At 46.2% G+C, this 21,455-nt stretch overlaps 1 protein-coding gene across 4 annotated transcripts in view; it reads left to right on the forward strand.

Annotated features, from left to right (window-relative positions):
* Positions 1-21,455, forward strand: part of LOC111139084 (chromosome unknown C9orf3 homolog) — a 353,105-nt gene that overhangs the window by 198,084 nt on the left and 133,566 nt on the right. For 3 of the 4 annotated variants that reach the window (XM_022491219.1, XM_022491218.1, XM_022491220.1), the window contains exons 6-7: positions 2-191; positions 4,192-4,298. In XM_022491219.1, the coding sequence (XP_022346927.1) occupies positions 2-191; positions 4,192-4,298 (297 nt within the window). Of the gene's footprint in view, position 1; positions 192-4,191; positions 4,299-13,737; positions 13,970-21,455 lie in introns of those variants that run through there. The other variant, XM_022491221.1, reaches the window with a different exon arrangement.

Consider the following 21,455-nt stretch of genomic DNA (forward strand, 5'->3'; position numbering starts at 1 on the left):
GCCCACACATCATCTTCCTCTCTCAGAGCGTCTTGACAGGAACGAGCCATCTGTGTGGGACCCGGCTGTGCCATGAAATCGCTCACGCCTGGTTCGGCCTGGCCATCGGGGCCCGGGACTGGACGGAGGAGTGGCTGAGTGAAGGGTTCGCCACTCACTTGGAAGACGTGTTCTGGGCCGCAGCACAGCAGGTGGGTTTACAGTGACCCTAAGCATTTCCCGACCCGGAGTCAGAGTCTGTTCACAGGCATCTGTTCACATTCCACAGATTAGGAGAGGGCTACTTGTGCACTAGGACTATGCTGGATGCTGAGCCACGGGGGGGGGGGGGGGGGGGGGGGAGCCGTGGTGGGGGATTTCTCCCTGTAGGGATGGGTGAGAGGTCAGCAAAGCAGACAAACACATCCCTACCACATTAGTGATGAGCGCTGTAAAGGTCAGTGAGGCTGGACAGAGAGTCGGGGGTGATCTCAGTTTTAGAAGGCACCAGGAGAAGGCCCCTCTGATGGTGGACATTTGAACAAAGACTAGAATAGAAGGTCATCCCCTGGCATGACCACTGGTTATGGTTGTGGTGACACCACCAACTTGTGTCTAGTTTGTTGGTTTTTTGTTTTGTTTTTTTTAAGATGAAAATTTACATCAGGAGGCATAATCTCAGATGTCTTCCGGCATGTAATGAAGAATAAAGTGGCTGGTGTAATAGGTTAAGGTGTACCTAGGGCTGAGACAAGCTGACAGTCTCCTCCGAGCTCGGACCAAGGGTGGTGGGGCTGGCGGGAGGGCGCGGTGGAGCCTGGACTCCTGGTTGTTTAAAAGGAAGTTCTAAATCTGGATTTTTACATGAAATTTAGTAATTTAAAAAATCCTATGCCAGCTAAACAAACAACCTCTACTTTTAAAGAACTGACTGCCAGTTCTAATGAGGATATGGCAGCTAAACCGCCACCTGCTTATTTTTCCGTTCCTAATATTTGATCAGTCTTTTCCCTGCCATCCCCACCGTTTCCATGCTGGATTCGTTAACATTCTCTGAAATCCTCAAGTTTGTGCATACCTGTATGCTTCTGTTCAAGCTCCTCCTGCCTGTTGAAATCCTGTTTATTTCTCACGAACCAGCTCAAGGTCACCTTCTCTGGGTAGCCCAGGCCGATCATTCCACTCGCAATACTTACTCTTCTAGAAGCTTTGAACTCCCACGGTATCTAGTACTTACCTCTTTTGGCTCGCTTCTTCCTTCTCCCTCCTGTCCTCACATAGACTGTGACCTCTTCCAGAGTGGAGCTGCAGTTTTACTCACCCTCTCACCCCCCTCTGCACCTTGGCCGGCAGCATGTGCACCTGTGTCCCCTGCCACACAGTGAAGAGAGGCCATGTGGCAGATTTAGGCAAAGTGGTGGGGTTTGGTGTTGAACCGGGCTGGGAAGCCCAGGCCTGCTGTGGACCAGCTCTGCAGGTTTGGGTGGGTTACATAGCCTCCCTGGCCCTTGGTTTCCTCATTTGGAAAAATACTTGTAAGAATGTGCAAACTGGCACAGCGAATGGGATAATTATGAATGACACATGGAGCTTGTGCAGGAAATGCCGGTTCTCTTTTTCTCCTCCTTCTCTTCGCATTTTCCACCACCTGACTGATGCACAATAGGCATTGAGCAAGGGTTAAATAGGCCAATATAAGCAAGCCCCTATCGTCATCCCTTCTCTGGGATGCTTCTGTCCTGAGACAATCAGATTTGTGCTGTTCTTGGTAATCGTGAGTATTTTTCAGGCATCTAACGATGATCTCTCTGTCCTTTACCTGCCGTCTCCCCAAAAAGCACTCCTTGTTGCCTTGGCCCCTGCCCACATTTCCAGAGGGTCAGTCCTGAGTCTCATTGCTTAGGTCCTTCTTCTTACTGCCCTGAATATGGCCATCTTCACTAATAGAGGCATGAAGCTGGTTTGGCTTCATCCCACAGCTGCATACCTTCGATGTGTCTGGTTTCGTGCCAGACCTGTAGGGATAAAAGGATGAGTGAGACCCAGCCCTGCTCTGAAAGAGGTCAGAGTTTAACTGTGAAGATAAGAAAAGCACACAGCAGAAGGAAGAAGAAAATAAGTTGGGAGAGAGAGGTAAATACCAAATATTGTATGAGTTCAAAGGTGGGAGAGCTCAGGCCTGAGCAGATCCAGAAAGTCTTCTGGGAGAAGGTGACTTCTGACATGGGCCTCAAAGGTAAAGTAGGAATTGAGGTCTCTCTGCTGCTCCTTTTCCCTTAACCTGGCATAGGGGACAAGCCACCTCACTATCCTTTAGGGTATAGGCAGTATCTCTTCAAGATGTGAAAGCACTTTGGTCTGAAGTCAAGTGGCCATTCTGGATTCCAGCACAAAGTTTGGAAGCCTTTCCAGAGCACGTCAATCACTCTAGCCCCTTCCTTGAAGGGTGAAACTGAGATGCTGTTGGTTCCTGATGAGTGTCTGCAGCAGACCTTCCAAGCTGGACAGAAGGGCTCTTCGGGGCAGGAGAGTGTGGGCTGGCTCATGGGACTCTCCTGGTCAGTGGCGAATACCACCAGGGAAGAGGGAGTGACGCACATCCGACACTGGGCAGCCCAGACAGACTGTGCTCCGTAGCACTGAATGGTAGCGAGCACGGCAAAGTGAGGGAGTGGGAAACCGCTGAACGAGGATAGAGAGTGTCGTTCCATAGGGAGAAGGGAATTGAGTTCATTGCAAGATTACATCACATAACTTGTCATCAACCTGGGTAAGGTCTGACCTCCTTCACAGGTGTCTTAGCTCAGGCTGCCGTAACATAATACCACAGACCGGGCAGGCTTAAACAACACTTGTTTTCCCCTAGTTCTGAAGGCCGGAAGTCCAAGATCAAGGTGCTGACAGGCTTGGATTCCCGTGACACCTTCTTCCCTTGGCTTGGTGGTGGTCACCTCCTCTCTTTGTTCTCCCATGGCCATTCCTCTGTGCACATATAGAGAGCTCTGGTGTCTTTTCCTTTTCTTGTAAGGCCACCTGTCCTATTGGACGAGGGCCCACAATAATAACCTCATCAATCTTAATTACCCCCTTAAAGGTCCCATCTCCAAATACAGTCACATTCGGGGTTAGGGCTTCAACATACGAATTTTCCACTCATGATTCGTTCCCTAGCAACAGGGAACACAGAACCTGTGGCTCATCTGGCCGCTGCTGGCTACTTGGCACCTATCTCTCCCGAGATAATAGCTTGCTCCCTGCCTGACTACATCCCTCACCATCCTCTAAACACATCACGCTCTTTCCAGGCCCCTTGAACCTTGCACATGCTTTCCTTCTTCCTGAAATTCCTCCTCCCCGGGCTGACTCCTGCTTCCCTTGGGGGGACCGGTACAGGCCCCACCACCTCCTCAGGGAAGCCTCCTGACTCACCTGGCTGGCCAGAGAGCATCTCTTCCTTAACCTCTACCACCGCTGCACTCTGATGGCCCGTGTTCTGACAGGCTCTGTCCATAATGGACCCAGGGTCTGGCAGAGACTCAGTAAAAACCTGTTGAATCAACTCTTAAGGATCTTTCATTTCCAGAAATGCTTGTTGAGACTGACATGTCCCTCCCAGGTGGCTGTTCTGCTGTCCTCCCTTACGGAGACTTGAGCCGTGGGGCCTCATGAGCCCGGCTGCCGTGGCCCATTCTCGCCAGCAGGCCAGGGTGTGATGGCGTCCCCCTCCCCCAGAGTGAATCCAGGCTGTACACTTGGGTTATATGCAAACAGAATCATCTGGGCCGCATTAGCAGGCTCCACTGTAAACAGCCCTTAACCAAACTGAGGGCTGGGAAAAGTAGGAGGTAAATGGAGGAGCCAGTCCCCACCCTGTGCAGCAAGACAGAGCAGGAAAGGGCTGGAGGGACTCAGTGGAAACGACCCTCTAGGGAAGCCTGCCTTTTCTGGGCCCCCCGGGTGTGTGAGGCAGACAACCCGGCCCAGTGCCATCACCGGCAGAAGAGCGAGGGGCTGAGTCTTCGTGTGAGGACCTCCCAGACCCCTTGCCCCCTCAGACTTTTCTGATGGGGTTCCAGGCACAGTGGGGAGGCCGCCGGTGTTGTCACCCTGAAACTGAGCAAGCTGCTCTGTTGGGCGGCTGCGACCCTGCACGAGGACAACAGTGACTGTGTTCTGTGCGCATGTGTTTGTGTGTCTGTGGCCCCCTAGCAGCTGGCCCCCCACGAGGCACAGGAGCAGCAGGAGCTGAAGGCATGTCTGCGCTGGCTTCGCCTCCAGGACGAAGTGCGGAACTCCCCCCAGGAGATGCAGGTGCTGAGGTAAAGCGCCATGGGCTCTCTTCCCCTTCTCCCCCTCTGTCCCCCACCTCTTTTCCTTCAAGACGGGCATCCGGGCCATCTATTAAATCTGCTATGTTTCCTTCTTAAATCACGTTGTGTTAGGTCACCCATCCTCCCAGGGACGTGATTGCCATGTTTGAAGTCCTTCAGGGCGGGCTTTTGGATTTGCCTTCTGACGTTTCCTGGTGTCTCTGCTGAGGAAAAACGGACACAAGGCCATTTCCAGGACCAGGACTTGTTTGAAGTTCTAATAGTCACTTGGTGTGGTGACTGAGGACTTGGACAAGGCGGGGGTTTGGTAGCCTGACAGACAATAACCCTTTAAAGCCAAAAGAAACAACAGCAACAGCTACAATAGCCCTTTAGGAAAACACTGATTCCAAAGTGTTTAGTAGTAACAGATGTCAGTGTCAGTGAGCCCTTTTGTTTCGGGTTCTCCCAGCAGGAGGCCACTCCTGTGCTCCGGGAAGCTTCTACTCCTGGCTCCTGTGTGTGGTGTCCACGTGTGTCTTGCTGCACTTACTTGTAGAGTTGCTTCTTGCCGTTTTTTCCAGTTCTGCCCCTCTGCTTTGCTTGTTTTCTTCATTTCTCTAAATAGTTACTTATCTGCCAGCCCAAACCTAGGCCCCAGGAATACTGCGATTGTTGTGACAATAGAAGCTTTGGTCCTGCCCCCTCTCCACAACAGGCAGGGGTGTGGAATCTGCCCTCAGACAGGTGGGGAGACAGCCATCTAGCAGTGGCCCCCCCAGTGAAGATGTCAAGGCCTGTCTATCTTTGGGGCAGAAGCCAGCCTGAACCGGTTCAGTTGTTTGTTTTTATTTTTATTTATTTATTTAGTTAGTTTTTGTAAAGATTTTATTTTAGTTACTTGTCAGAGAGAAAGAGCACAAGCAGGCAGAGTGGCAGGCAGAGGCAGAGAGAGAAGCAGGCTCCCCGCTGAGCAAGGAGCCCTATGTGGGACTCAATCCCAGGACCCTGGGATCACGACTCGAGCCAAAGGGAGACGCTTAACTGACTGAGCCACCCAGCGTCCCAGTTGTTTATTTTTAAATAAGCACCCCCCACCCCCGTTCACAGGGACTGCCCACTGAGACTGAAGTCTGAGGACAATGCACGGAGCCCAGCCTGACTCCAGGGACGCTGGCTGGTGCTTTTGTGCAGCATGGCTGCGTGGGGCGTGGCCACTCTGGTGGGTCTTTGGTCATCGAGTGTGGCGAAGAGGGAGATGAGAGCATCCGGAATAATTCTAGGCTTTTTTTTTTTTTTTTAAAGATTTTATTTATTTACCTGACAGAGAGAAATCACAAGTAAGCAGAGAGGCAGGCAGAGAGAGAGGAGGAAGCAGGCTCCCCGCTGAGCAGAAAGCCCCGATGTGGGGCTCGAACCCAGGACCTGGGATCATGACCTGAGCCGAAGGCAGCGGCTTAACCCACTGAGCCACCCAGGCGCCCCTAATTCTAGGCTTTTGACTTGAGCCGCTGCATAGATGGTGAGGCCATTTGGTGAGACCACCAAGACATCGGAAGGAAAAGTGAAAGTCCCAGTTTTGTTAGACGTTAAGTTTGGGGAGCTCGGGAAATCGGTGTGGCAAGAGGGTGGGGTGTCGCCGTGAACGTTAGTTGATGAAATGTGCTCTCGGGTTATAAGCAGGCCAGCCGCACACGGGGAAGTCAGCGCGCACATGCGGAGAGCCTTCTCTGTGGACTGGGTGGAGCTGTGATCAACCCGGCCGGCCTCTGATGGCCAGGAGCTTTTCCTGTGTGTGTAGAGCTGGGAGAAGAATATGCTATTTTTAGACCCTTGTGCTGGAAAGCTTATTATGGCATTTGTTTTTCTTTTTCTTAGTATTCAGAAATTGTGTTTGCCTAAATTTAGGCTAACCATGAAATGACTGCATTTGGAAGATTTGTCGCACATAGGTATGGAAACTCTTGTTATCGGCTGCGCTTACAATGAAGAGGATATGCTTCTGAACCTGCACCGAATTATATAGTCAAGGTTTAGTTTACTCCCATCCTTTAGAATTCTCCCTTAAATGGGCATAGAGAGCCTAGAAATTAATGAAAGTGAGAGAAAAAAAAATGAGAGTTATAAAAATTTACCCTCAGATTTTATTTTGGCGTAATATGCAAATAAGACCTTGGGAAAGAAGTCACTTATAACAAGACAGTAAAAGATGCTATTTCCCCCCCCCCTCTTAAGATAGCCCATGGCCTTGAAATGATGGACCAAGAACAATTTACAAGTCTTGGTTTCTGTCTTGATATGCTCCTCATTCCTTGGTGTTGACAGAGAAAATAGAAACTTCTCTTACTCATCTTTGTAGCAGCTTTCAACATGGTCGACCACTCCCTCCTTCTAAAAACACTTTCTTCTTTGGGCTTCTGTGTCACACTCTCCTGGATTTCCTTCTGCTCTGCTGCCAGTCCTTCCCCATCCCTCCTGCTGGCTAGTCAGCATCTTCACTTAGATGACTCATAGCTCAGAAAGAGGGATTAAGGGGTCCAGCATCATGCAGCCGATCTAGAACAGAACAGAAATTGGAATCCAGGGATGGAAACGACCTTCTTTTCCCTACACACTTTCTCTCTGCCTTTAAGGAACTCCGTTAAAAACAAAAACAAAAACCCACTGCAGGTATCTTGAATGGTGGAAGGATGTGAAAGCCAAGGTTAATGAAAAGTATCCTTGGACCAAGTATCTTTGTCTTTTGACACATGAGTGCATGTGTCTGATTATTTTGCTAGCTATCAGGGAAAAAAGAAAACCTGACATTGTGTTGATTACAGATATTGGAGTATTAACAAAGTGAGAAGAGGAAAAACTAAAATTGCACTTGGCTCTGGCTTGCTAATTTTAGTCATTTACAAGAACTGTTTCCCAGTCGTGTCTTCCATATATCCAGTGTTGAACATGGCTCTCATCAGATGTGTCCTGGATTGACTTGGTTGTGAGATTCATTTGGTTATAACAGTGCCTGTGTTTTCCTTCTCAGCCTTTCTTGGCTGGAAAGCCTTTAACGTGGCTGCAGGCTCTTGAGGCCTGGCGATTTGCTCAGAAGTTTAGGGGGTCACATTACTGACTCCACGCCTTTTCTCATTTGTTAATTATTAAAGATGCTTTTCCTGTAGACCCGACCCTAGTGGCTCTCCTCCGACTCTCCCTCACTTGTCCACTGACCCTGGGCACAACTGTGTGCCAGGCGAAGCTGATCTTGCTGCTATCCTACTCTGCCTGGCTGCCACCACTCTGCTCTCCTCTTATTTCCACCCCCACCCCACCCTTGACCTTGCAGCAGTGGTGACTCTTGCCCGGGAAGATGCGAAGGGCCTTCTGCAAGGCTCTCGTGCCTCTGGTCCCCGGGGCACTGTAGGATTCCTGTGTTCTCTCTCTAAAGTGCTTTACTCTGTGTTAGCTAGCTTTACTCTGACAGGCGTGTGGTCTGGAAGAGCTACGGTGGCAGGGTCAGAAGAAATTGCTGTTGTTTTTTTATTGTTTGTGATTTATTATCACTTCCCCTCTTTTCTGGATTCATTGTTAAAGTCGGGCTCATGCTGACAAAAATGTGAAAATACATCATGTTGAGGGGCACCGACAGGCCCCAAATCCAGTGTGGCTCTTTCTCCTAGCTACTGCTTTCATAAGATGACAGAACTATGGAGAAGCGCAGAGAGCTTCTCCTGCCTTCCTCATAAGTGCCTCATTCCCTGGTCATATTATGATTCCCAGGGAAGCCCCAAGTAGGCAAGTCTCCACGGACAAAATGTGATGTGCATGCCACAGGCTCTGTGAGTTTGCATGATGCCTAAGCACTGTATGTTCCACTTAAAACTGTAAGACTTTAGGGGCGCCTGGGTGGTTCAGTCATCTGCCTTGGCTCAGGTCACGAACCCAAGGTCTGGGGATCTAGCACTGCTTCGAGCTCCCTGCTCGGTGTGGAGCCTGCTTCTCCTCTGCTCCTCCCCCTGCTCATGCTCTGCACCCCCTGCCCACTCTCTCAAATAAATAAAATCTTTAAAAATAAACAATAAGACTTTTGAAATTAGTCTACGTGTATACCTCTAGTATACATGAAGCTTTCACCTCGGAAGTTTTTCTCAAAATTTTTATTTCTGATACTTGAAAAACACAGCAGTATTTTCCCACCCACATATGGGAACTCATCCACTTGCAGCCACCCAAACCTGCCTCGTGGGAAAGCTCCCCTCCTTTGTCGCTGCCACACACCCACCTCTAGCCCAGAGGCTCAGGCCCTGCTGCTCCTCCATCCTGGGGTCCAAGAGTCCCAGTATGCCCACTTCGGGCTCCACTGGCCCTGCAGGCTGGGAACAAATCCTTTCCCTCTTCCCTAGGCAGCTCCCTTCCCCATGGCCTTTAGTATCCATCCTCCCTTCCCCGCTCTTCCTTCCCTCACTTGCCTCTCGTCCCCCAGGGAAAACCAGAGGCCATCAGCCATGTTTTTCCTTCAATTCTATAAACACATCAACATCCACAGCTCTCTGACTTCTCAGAAGCCCGAGAGACAACTTGTAGGTCTCAGTATAACTAGAGACACATTTCTAGTTCCAGAGGTGGCAGTGGAAATGTGCACACATTGACGCAAATCTAGAACTTATATATATTTAAGTGAGCTTTAAACCCTCTGCTCATGAGGAAGAAGGGAAGGAGGAATCCATATATGAAGGGAGAAGGAAGTTCCCATCACTTTGGACCAGGGGCCAGGGTCATGAGTCTAGGGAAACTACTTTTTTCCTGAGGTCATTTTGCCCTTTTGATCACCAGGTTCTGTAAACATATTCCAGTCTTTATATTACTGGAACTCCTCTGCTTTGTTTGGTACTATTCATGACTCTTCTGTTCTGGGAATCTCTGTCACCTGGCTTTCCTGAGCAGGGAGAGAAGCAAAGGGAGAAGCAGGCTCCCCACCAAGCAGAGAGCCTGAAGCAGGGCTCGATCCCCAGACCCCGGGATCATCTCTCTTGCCATCGTTTGCTTTCACCCCCTAGCTGCCTACAGTATCAGTTTTCCAGGGCTTCTGTAACAAACTACCACAGGCCAGTATGTACAAATGTACTTGTTACACTTCTGGAGGTTAAAAGTCCAAGATCGAGGGGTCAACAGGCTTGCCTTCTTCCACAGCCTCTCTCCTTGCCCCCTCTCACTGAGTCCTCATGCAGTAACCTCTCGGTGTGTCTACATTCCTGGTGTCCCTTTGTATATCTGCATCGCCTCTTCTTGTAAAGGGTACCAAGGAAATGCCTCATTTTAACTGACCTCACTCTTTTAAAGGCCTGTCTCTAAATGGAGTCATCTTCTAAGGTACTCAGCATTAGGACTTTCACGTAAAAATGTTGAAGAACTGTAATGCAGCCCATAACATCTACTGTCTAACCTGTTCTTTCTTACCTCCTTGTCTTGTCTTCAAGTTGTCTCTATTAGAATAGCCTCCCCTTGTCACATGACTCCGAATCATCACAATTCAGCACACATATCACTGTGTTCCGGAAGTCTCAGGCTCTCGCCTGACAAGATAAGCATATGACCCTCATCTCTACTTCCTAAATGCTCCGGTTATACCTCCATCCCCGATCGTACTATGTCATTAGACAATTATATTTAGAAAGAATCACGTTATGTTGCCAATATTTGACCATTTTTAACCTGCGGAAACAGCAGTTTCATATGATCTAACCTAATGCATCTTTCTTCTGAGTCATGAGCCTTTTGAACCCAGGGACTATGTCTTCCTTGCCTTTGTTTACCACAGGGTTGGGCACTGAATGGGTACTTGATACATGTTGAAGAAATGAATGTCATAGATGACACAGCCTCTGTCCCTGAGATTTCTATATTATTTACATAGAGTTGAAATACTGGTCACAAGACAGTGGATAGAAAAACCCTAGGCTGTGTCCTCAGAGTTCTTAGGACCGAGAGGTTACTATTGGTAGGCATAGCTAGAAAGGGCAACTGGGAAGGTGTGAGGTTTGAGCTGGGATGGTAAGAAGGGCTAACATTGAGACTGGGAAAGAGCTGGAAGGAAGAAAATTCAAGGAGCAAAGCTTGGCAGGCATATACAATAGATTATTTGTGGAAATGCGCCATTAGTGAGAATGAGCTTCCTGGAGAGGATAAACGTCAGGAACCCGTGAGACCGAAGGAGCGAGGGAAGGACAGGCTAAGTAATGGAGTTCCCTAGAGGCCAGATTCAAGATTTTGCATGTGACCGTCCAGGCATTGAGGAGCTATTTTCAGTTCCAGGAATGACATAATGAAATGGGAGTTCTGGGAAGATTATCGAGCCTGTGAGATCATGCATGATCAGAGATACAGAGTCTCCAAGCCAGATGGAATTGGGTGGCCATTTCAGGAAGCCACACCTGGGTTTAGAAGAGCTTGGGATGCTCTTCCCAATTGGCTCATTTGGTGATATTCAAAACTGGTTGAAGTGTCAAACAGCTTCAAAGAAGGCTTCTAATAATATGATGTAAAGCGTTCTCTGATGGCAGATAAGGACTGACCCACGAAAGGAAGTGGTTGAATTTGTGGGCTTTGTGAAGTTTGTTATGTGTGACTATAACAGAGTGAAAGGCAACAGTCCCAGTTCCTTCTTGGCCAAAGCCTGATCTGTCCTGCCTCATTTTAGAGAAAAACCGTCTGAGAATGCAGACCTGGGCTCTCTCCAGAGCTTGTAGGTCTTCAGATCTCAAGCCAGGAGGGTAGTCTAGGGTTTAGAGACCAAGCTTGGAAGCCGGAGTGCCTGGATTTGAGTGCCATCTTGACGCCTCAACTTGCTGTGTGACCTTTGGAAGTTCCACAAGCACAATGAGCTTTGGTGTCCTCACTATAACAGGGGAATTATAACACAACAGTCTTCTTCAGAGGTGAGTGTAGAGGATAATGTGATGAATACACACAAATCAGTTAGAATACATGTATTGGGTTGAATCACAGAGAATTGCCTTTTTGGTGGATCCAAAATGGGTCAGTACTGTCCATTTCCAGTGGTTCATCCTATAGTAAATACTCAACACGTGTTAGGGGCTGGCATCTAGACCCTCCGACACCTGGTCAATGTTTGCTGAGTGAAAGAGGTCACAAGGACCCAGCCCCCGCAGCCAGCCCCGATCTCTCTTCCGGTTTATTCTGGTTTCTATTTCTTCTTTCGCTGTTGCTACCCTCCCCTGGCGACCACACAGGCACCCTGCTCCTCTCTCTTTACCCACCAGAGCCTGGAAACACCTACCTTTCCTCTTGACAAGCTTGCAATTCACTAGACTGCCCCAAAAGGTAGTTTTCTTAAGAAGGTAAGAGGATGTTTAAAAAGGGAGAGGGTAAGGGAGGCAAGAGTGCCTGGTTACAAATGAAAAGATGGGATTAAAAGCAAAAACAAACAAACAAAAAGTTTGAACATTAAACAAAGATGCTCAAACTAATAGCTTGAGGTAAGAATTAACTTGGCAATGCTTCTGAGACAAATGGAATCTTCATACCTTCCTGGAACGTACTTCTGGTCTAATCTCTACATTAGGGCCCTGCTGGTGTCCACTCTGGCTCCACTCCATACAATTTCCCCAGCATTCTATACAGAATCTGACCATGACCCTGAGAAGAAAACACTCCTTGCCTCCTCTATGGCTCCGAGAGTTCTTACCTGGGTTCCAGCCACTGAAACTGGCCTGCATGGTTCCTGACGTCTCTCCATGTGTATCTGGCACTTCCTAACCTCCACTCTCCATACCTCAGGCCCGGGATCCCCTTCACCCTCATTGTTTCTGTCTAGTTCTCTTTTTTAGAACTACACTCACTAGCAAGCTAGTTATGTAGTATGCTCATTGTGCTTGTGGAACTTCCAAAGTTCACACAGTATGTAGCTATGTTCTACCCTTTCGTGACAGGACAGGGCTGTAGCTGTGCCAGCATTTTCTGAAAAACTTGAAGCCTCTCAGCTAGCCAGAAACAGAATCTGCGCTTTCCTGTTGTTTCGAAGACCAACTCTATCCCCCTGAGCTGCCCACTCAATTCCTGTTTCCTGTTGGAGGGACTCCCTCAGTTCTCACTTCTTTTACCCGGCAAGGATGACAGACATGTCCTGAATATTTGAACTCAAATAACACTCCCTGTTCATTTTTCTAGACCATTCCCTGGTTACTCATCACTCAGGTATTTCTAAGGGAGGGATGGAATTCTCCTTGATAGGCCTTTAATTACATATTTACTATACACAGTGTTTCATTTTTGCAATTATATTTGGTAGGGTTTTTTAAGTCTAAAAAAAAATAAAAAATAAAACAGTTCATAATCACTGCTTAGTTAAAAGCACATAATAGGAAAATCCAAACAAGTTTAGAAAGATGTAAAATTTCATCCCCACCATTGGAGTCTTTGCCCTAAGATAATCCCTGCTAGCATTTTCTTGTGAATCCTTCTGAAAATTATTTTGTAAGTATATATGCAAACTTCTGTATTGCCCTGTGTGGCACTGATTTCATTATAACCCCACTTGCCTATGAAATATTTTCCTTAAAAAATAATTCGAATACATAAGCTGATCTATAATAATTCACTCTTATTTTGCCCGTCCTCTGAGGACATTTCATTCACCTAGCCGGTCCTAGCATGATATACATTACATTCTTGGCTAATGAATGTTAGTTTCCCATTGAGAAAAACTCTCATCCTCAATGAATCCTTCCCCCTAACATGGCCATTTTGTTTGTGTTTTGGCCAATAGTTCTGAACCAGAATGGCTGACCAAAAAATAATGTAGGTATTTGCCTGGACCTGCTGCAAAGACCCAAAACAAGAATATTCTGCTACACGTTAAAATGTACTCTTTTATAATGACTTCTTCCTCTTCCATGTCAGCAGTTGAGGAGAGAAAGAATTGAAAAGAGGGATTATGCTTCCACTCAAGATTGCACTGGAGGTTCTAGCCAAGGCAGTTAGGCAAGAAAGTGAAATAGAAGGCATCCAGGTTGGAAAGGAAGAAGTAAAACTGTCTCTTTTCGTAGATAACATTATGTTATATACAGGAAATCCTAAGAATCGTCCCTGCAAAAAACTCTTAGAACTAATCACAAGTTCAGTAAGGTTACAGGATACAAGATCAATAAATAAAAGTCCATTGTGTTTGGACAGCTATAAATAATCTGAAAATGAAATCAGGAAAACAAATTCATTTATAATAACATAAAAAATAATTAAATACTTAGGAATAAATTTAACACAGAAGTGCAACACATATACTGGAAACTACAAAACATTGCTAAAAGAAATTAAAGAAGAACCAAATAAATGGAAAAACATCTTGTAGTTCATGAGTTGGAAGACTGAAGATTGATAAAATGGCAGTACTCCCTATACTGACCTATGGAGCCAGTGTCAGAATTTCAGCTGCCTATTTTTTTTGCAGAAATGGACAAGCTGATCCTGAAGATCATACGGAAATTCAAGGGATCCAGAACGAATAGCTAAAACAGTCTTGAAGAATAACAAAGGATGAGGACTCACCCTTCCCAATTCCAATACTTAGCACAGAGCTACAGTAATCACCATAGTGTGATACTGGCATAAGGACAGACATGTAGGCCAATGGAAGAAAATTGAAAGCCTAGAAACAAACTCTTCTTTCTTTTATGGTCAGTTGTTTTTGACGAGTGCCAAGACCATTCAATGAATGAAAGAATAGTCTTTTCAACAAATGGCCATGGGACAACTGGATATCCACATACAGAAGAATGGAATTAGACCTTCTGCTTCATGCCACATACAAAAACCAACTCAACATGGATCAAAGACCCAAATGTAAGAGCGGAAACTATAAAACTATTAGACAAAAATCATAGGTATGAGTCTTCATGGCCTTTGGATTAGGCACCAGTTTCTTAAACTAAAGTACAAATGACCAAAAGGGGAAAAAAATCAATAAATTGGCCTTCATCAAAATTAAAAACTTTCATTTTTTTCATTGTTTTTCATGTCTTTCATTGTTTTCATGTCTTTCATTGTTTCAAAGGGTTCCATCAAGAAAGTGAAAAGACAGCCCACAGAATGGGGGAAGATATTTGCAAATCATATATCTGAGGGGACTTGTATCCAGGATATATAAAAAACTCTTAGAGTTCAGTAATAAACAGACAAATAACTCAATTGGGCAAGGGGAGAAAAAATGGGAAAAGGATCTAAATAGACGTTGGAAAAAATGAATGGAATTGAATGTCAGGGGTGTGGGATCTTTTTTCTGGGGTGATGAAAATGTTCTGCAGTTGGGTACTGGTGATGGTTACACAACCTTATGAGTATACTAAAACCAGTGAATTGTACTTTTTAAAAAAATGGCGAATTTTATGATATGTGAATTATATCTTAATTTTTTAGAAAAAGAGGGATCTATGGAAATCATTGGATATTTTATAACATCTCATAACATCATCACAGCTTTAGCAAGGTCAGTTAGCAATGCCTGAAGGAGAGATGAAAGGTGAAATTATGGCAGGAGGCAGCTGGTGTCCTCAAGGCACTGGGTGGGACCCAAGGCGCCATTTCTAGCACTGGAGGCCTGGAAGACATCTCCACTGTGTCTGTGGTGTAACCACGCACCTAGAGATGATTCACTTCCAAGAAAGCATCCCTCAAGCACAAGTATATATGCATGAGTGAGTGTGTGTGTGTGTGTATGTGAATTTGTTTCCACTACATGCTCTACCTTCCATTTTTCTCTTAATAATACAATCCTCAGTGTTGTTCTGTTATCAACACATGTAGGTTTTTTCTGAATGTTCCACAACTCACTATGTAACTACCTGTTAACCGTTGGACATCTTGGCGATTTCTATGTTTAGCTTTTCCAAACAATGCTCTGGTGAATGGTCTTACTGTTACTGCACAGCCTGTTAAATAGAAGACCTAAATCGTACACTGTTGCCCGTGAGACTGGGTAGAGAGCTGTTCTCCCAACTACTCACCCTGTTTTCTATCCTGGTAGGTGTGGGACTGCAAAGTCAGGCAAGGCTCCACCCCCTGTGGCTTCCAGTCCCCAGCACCATGCCATCCTCCGCCCAGGAGGGAAAAGTCCTTCCTCAGCTCCCACAGACCCATCTGCTCCTCTTGGATTCATGAGACAAGCCCTTCCGCTGCCTGGGCACACAGCACCACACATGCTGTTGGTGTTCAAAAAGTGCCTCTGGCCTCCGTTACAAGATGAAGCTGGTGTTTGTCTCATTTGCCTCCTTCCAGGAGGAATCATGGGTTTTTTTCAGGGAAGTACCAAAAGGTTTTCTCTTGCTCCCTTTTCTCCAAGTTCTTTGTATTCCTGTGTTCTGAAAGTGTGTGGCCGACTGACAGCTTGCGATTCGTTATGATCCCCCTTGCCCTTTTAACCTGGCTTATGAGGATGCGCGCTCTGGCTTACCGCATATGCACCTCTCCTTCACCCTCCCCCCCAGACTACAACACTGGAAACAGGATAAGGGAAGCAGTAAGAAATGCTTTAATCCTATATTCTTAGGTTCAATCTCCCTTCGGTTATATGTGGTTGAGTAAACTTCAGTTAAGTTTCCTCTAGTTCATTTAGGTATTTGTTGGTTGGTTGGTTTTAATCAGAGTCACCCTTGATGCTCATTTGGCATGACCAAGGCTGCAGGGCAAACCTACTGACTCCATTGCAGGGAATAATGCTGGCTTACATCTAAATGCTGCAGCTGAGGGGCACCTGGGTGGCTCAGTTGATTAAGTGGCTGCCTTTGGCTTGGGTCATTATCCCAGGGTCCTGGGATCGAGGCCCGCGTTGGGCTCCCTGCTCAGTGGAGAGCCTGCTTCTCCCTCTCCCTCTGCCTGCCACTATGCCTATTTGTGGTCTCTCTCTCTGTCAAAAAATAAATAAAATCTTAAAAAAAAAATGCTGCAGCTGAAATTACTCTGGGCCATTTTATCTCCTAAAATCATAGAATATTAGGGTCAGAAATGACCTTTAAAGTGATTTCACCTAACCTCCCATATCCCTGAAAGCCAGCCACCCAGGTTCTACTGAAGATTTCCAGGCCAGTTCTCCCTGTTCTAGAAAGCAGCAGTTTCCCTGTTGGGTACACTCATCTTGCAAGGGCTTTCCTTGGACCGGGCTGGAACCTGCCACCCTGTAAGACCCTTCAGGTCATCTCCTTTACCTCCCGAGTTGCATGGGATTTGCCTTGTTCTGCTCGAAACAAATCCACATATTTGAAGACCATGGTCTTTCCTTTCCTGGTCACTAGGTCACAAGTTTTGAAAATTCACCGTACATAACACAAGGTTGGGAGAACCCTTGCCTCCTTGGGTTTGGTCCTTTGTTGTCTTTGTTGACAGTAGCCTTCTCCAAATGTGACACCTGGACTGAACACAGCACTCAGTTTGAGGTTCAGCCTGTGAAGAATGCAGTGGGACTGTTACTGCTTCTCTTATATGGCTGTGCCGGAAAAGAATGGACCAGCACCAATCAAGTTGGGTTCGCTCACACGTACACCATATTTCATTTTTTAAACCATTATGATCTACCTTCTCATTGTGGTCTTACTGTCCCAACCCCCTCGCCTTTTTCTTTCTTTCACTGAGTGGTTCCAATGTGCCAAACACTGTTCCAAGCACTCTATATATGTTATCTCATTTAGTCCTCAAAATGGCCCCATGAGATTGCTATTGGCTATCTTCCTTCCCTTGTGATAGATGAGGAGACCGATGCATAGAGGTGTTAAGCATTGGGCCATGTTTCCACAGCTAGTAAGTGGCAAGCCAGGGTGAAAGTAGAGGAAAGTATGGCTCCAGAGCCCAGTCTTGACCTCTGCTCCGCACGCTGTCTGACCCCCTCCCAGCAGTCCTTCCCACTACATTCTCATTGCTCCTGTTGAGCCCAATCTACCAGTGTGGTTGTTATTTTGGAAGCTACATAAATCACCTCTGGCTGTTTGCTGAGTTTACAGACAATTTAATATACTAAGTCTTCTACATAGGCCAAGGCTTAGTATTTTTAAAACCTCTGTCCTTATTAACAATTGTCATATTAATTTTCGATCTTCATTTCAGCCTGTGCTTGCTGTTCTTGACCATGGATGCTGTCAGTCAACCAGCTAGACTCCCAGCTTGGACTGAAATTCAAATCTGTTACACCAGAACATCATGATTCTTTGGGCTCAGCCCTAAGTACTGCTCCGTCCTGGTTCTAGCAAGTAATTAATCAACAGCCTTGAGTTCTGTTTTTTAACCTACAAACCATGAAACAACCACCGTACACTTACCACTTATACATCCATTCTGCCAGCTGCCCTGTAAAAGTCTTGGTGCATGATGCCCGCAGTGAATTTCTGCATGTGGCCTTCTAGATCTTATGCTAACTCCTGTAGTTCATCATCTTCTGTTCTAAGCACTCATGAACTATTTGTTCAATAACTCAGTCTCAAATTTTGCCTTCCCTCCTCTTATCTGCTCTTTCTTGGCAAATCAGAAGAGCATTGGTCTGTCCCCACCAGTCCCTTCCCCATTGTCTCCATGATGATACTCCCAGAGGTCTGTATTGCCTGTGGAAGCTTTCGGAGCTATGGCAGGTCAGAACTCTGGAAGGGAGTCCCCTTCCCCTGTCCCAGGCATCAGTTCCCACAGAACAATGCTCGCTCCACCATGTACATCATTCTCCCTAGCGGGAAGGTTGGAGCAAAGTTGGAGTCAGGTAGTTATGTTGGTTCTATCACCTCTTAACAGCTGGTCTTCTTTATGCTCTGAACATGATTTCTAAAGCCCCTTTCGTTGTCCTGGACATTCTCCATTAGCATCAGCTCATTTTGACTTTTCACCTTCTTGGCAAGGATTTTACAGCTTCTCGGCTCTTGTATTTATCTTTGGGTTTTTGTTTTTTGTTTTTTTTCTTTCTCCAGCATAACCCCCCCCCGTCCCCCACTTCCATCTTTTGAACATATCCTCTGAAAATTCACCTTAGGGAAACATCCTGCGCAGTCACAGTGGGGTCTGTGCCCTCTATTTTCTTCTCATCTCCTTTGAAAACATGTCCAGATTCTCCCTTGCTATGTTGAATATGGTAATATATAGCTCAGACCATTATATGCATCTGTTCTTTGTTTTTTCTCTGGGATTATGTTTCTTAGGAATATCTTATTATGACCACTCAAAACCTGAGGACTGTTTTGGTTTCGTACTGATGGTCATTACCTCCTACTTTTCTGAATTTCATCTTTCATGTTCCTACGCTGCTTATCAAAATTTGTGGACTGTTCGTGTTTTCTACAGTTCTGCTAACTACAGAATCTTTCCTTGTCACCTTCTTCAGCAGCTGACATCTCCAACCACTGGCTCCTTTCACCGTCAGGGGACAGAATATACCATTGTCACTTTCCTCTGGCTCCTCAGAGGGAAGCCTCCTTCTGTCTTATATCATCTCAGCAATTGCCTTTTTCAACACCAGAGCAATACCTGCTGTGTCGGCGACAGGATAATGGTCCCTGACGGGGAAGAAGCTTCAGGCTGGATAACTGTTAAATCCATTGTGAAAAGCACACAGATAATCAAACTTGCCAAACAGTAGCCCTGACATGATACAATGTCATTTATTAAAGGTGTGCATGACTATCTCTGCTTCTCTCTGGTAGTCAGGTCAGTGGCAAGGAGGCATATTTTACAGAGGGGAACATTGTTGCAAGAACTAATGGAGGATATAAGATTCCTGTACTTCCAATCATTCCGCCTTCCTTTTCCTTTTTTTTTTTTTTTTTTTTTTTAATACCCAGAAATGTAGTATAATCTTCTCACAGAGTGGTGTGGACTGTGGGCATGGGTGTCAGGAATCTGCCCACGCCTCGCTCTCTAGAACTTTAGGCAACACATGAAATTTGTTCTTTCTTTCTGTTTGTTTTCTGATGATTCAGCAGGGAGCAGCTTAAAAGACCAACCCCTAAAGGGTTTAAACTCAAAGTTCGGTTTCACAAAGAAAGGCAGAAGGGCTCATGTATGTGCCACGTCTTCTTTAAAATACTTATTTTGGAATGATTTTAGGCTAACAAGAAATTACTAAAATAAGAGGTCCTGTATACTCTTCGCCCAGCTTCCCATGAGAATAGGTAGCGCTGCAGAGTGAGGTCTTGTGAATGGTTTCTCCTGTCAGAGGCAGGGTCAGCGGCATTCCCTGAACTCCACTCAGAACATGTGATAACCAAAACAGCAGCATATTCATGCTGGGCTTACAAAATGCCAACAGAAGCTCTGGCAAAGCGCTGTTGGGTGCTACGGCAGCCTGACGAGGTGTCATGGTCACGACCACTATCCCCTTTCCACAGACGAAGGATCGGGCTTCATGAAGTTGTGTGTTTCATATGGTACTTAAGTGGCAGAGTCAAGATTCACCCCAAACTCTTAACTGGGGTGTCGGATTGCTTTCCCCATAGGTCTCACCTGTGTACTTAGGGCTCAGCTAAGTACCGTGAGACCCGTTTCTGCACAAGGGTACTATTGAACTTCCTCCGTCGTGGTGGGGTGAGTGAGGGCCTGCTCCTGGCCCTTCATGCCGTGTGCTTCAGCCGTGATCGAGAGACAGACAAGTGTGTTGAATCACGGAAAGGATATTGTCTCGTTTCTTTCTGTCTCATGTCTGGGATGCTTAGTCTCTGGCTCAGGCACTAGAGTAGCAAATTTATAGATGAAGATATCTCGTGGCTCTCGCTTCTGCTGCCAAGGGATAGGAGATGCAGAATGCTGGCAGACGGCCCGTTGGGGCTGTGGCAGAGCCAAAGGTGTTCGGACCCAAGCGGACACGCCTGAGCACCTTCCTGAGGCATTTTCCCAAATCCCACCTTTGGTGACCCTCCTGCAGAATCAGTCCTTTCTTCGGGAGGTTTGATTCTAAGTCAGATCACTGTGTATCAAATACCACTGCTATCTGACAGCTCTTTCGATGTCCATATTGCTTCTGAGCACAGTGGAAGAGTAAGAAGGCAGGAAGGGAAAGGTCATGCTAATCTTGGTTGTTAGAGTTGGTGCCAGGTACAACAGAAACCAGGGGCATTTAAGCACAAACGACCTTGGTAACTTGATCTCTCACATTCCATGTATTCCAGCCACAGGAATAAACACTGGTGTGTAAGTTCAAGAGATGCTTAACACTTTTGTGTTTACAGAGTGCTTCCAAATGATCTGAGCCTCCTCACACTCTCTGTAGGTAAGGAGCTGAGCTTCGGGGAGGGTAAACAACTTTTCTCAGTTTCTCCACTTCTCTCTGGCACAGCCAGTCTGGGGGCCGGGGTCTTGGGGAGGTCTCAGTGTTCAGCAAGGACTTCGGTGTTCCATGAACTCGGGTTCCAGCCTCAACTCTGCCACTAATTAGCTTTGTGGTCTTTTCCAGGTCTCACTTTCCAGTGCTTTAAATGGGCATAATCATAGTACCTGCCCCAGCAGGTTCTTCGGAGGGTAGGACAGGATATATGTAGGAAGAGCTTGGCAGAGTACCTGGCACTGGGGAATAACAGGAAGTGGGAGCTGATAGTAATAGTTCAGTTCTTCATCCATTAGGAATGAATCTGGCTATAATTAATAGACTAGTAAAGCAATCTTGACTTAAACAAACGAGAGTTCCTTTACTTAGACAATAAAAGGTTTGAAGGTAGTCAGTCTTGGGCTGGCCAACAGCTGAATGATCATTAAAGACTGTTTACTTTCTTTCATTTGATGGATTCTGGTCTCCATAGCGTAGTGACTTACTGTCTCCTGGTTGCAAGGTGGCTGCTGTGCCTCCATCTACCAATCATACTTCTGGCTATTGTAAGGAAAGCAAAAGCTTTCCCAGAACCCCACCTCAACTACAGTAGATGTCTGCTTTTGTCTCATTGGCCTGGACCATGTCTTTTGACTATTCATAGCTGCCGAGACACTTGGAAATTGAGCATTTTGCTTTTCAGATTTAATTGTATAAGAGGCAAGAAAGAAGGTAGATGAGAATGGGGCTGAGCCAGGTGTCTGTGTCTGCCACAGTTCTTTCTGCCTCTCCTGGCATCATTTAAAATACATACTGCAAAAAAAAAAAAAAAAAAAAAAACATACTTCACTGGTGCTCAGGTGCTCAGAGGGCTTAGTTAATCTTCATCTTATGTTCATGGTACGTGA

This window comes from Enhydra lutris, unplaced genomic scaffold (genome assembly GCF_002288905.1).
Source record: "Enhydra lutris kenyoni isolate GAN:26980312 unplaced genomic scaffold, ASM228890v2 scaffoldscaffold95, whole genome shotgun sequence".
In the NCBI taxonomy this organism is placed as follows: domain Eukaryota; kingdom Metazoa; phylum Chordata; class Mammalia; order Carnivora; family Mustelidae; genus Enhydra; species Enhydra lutris.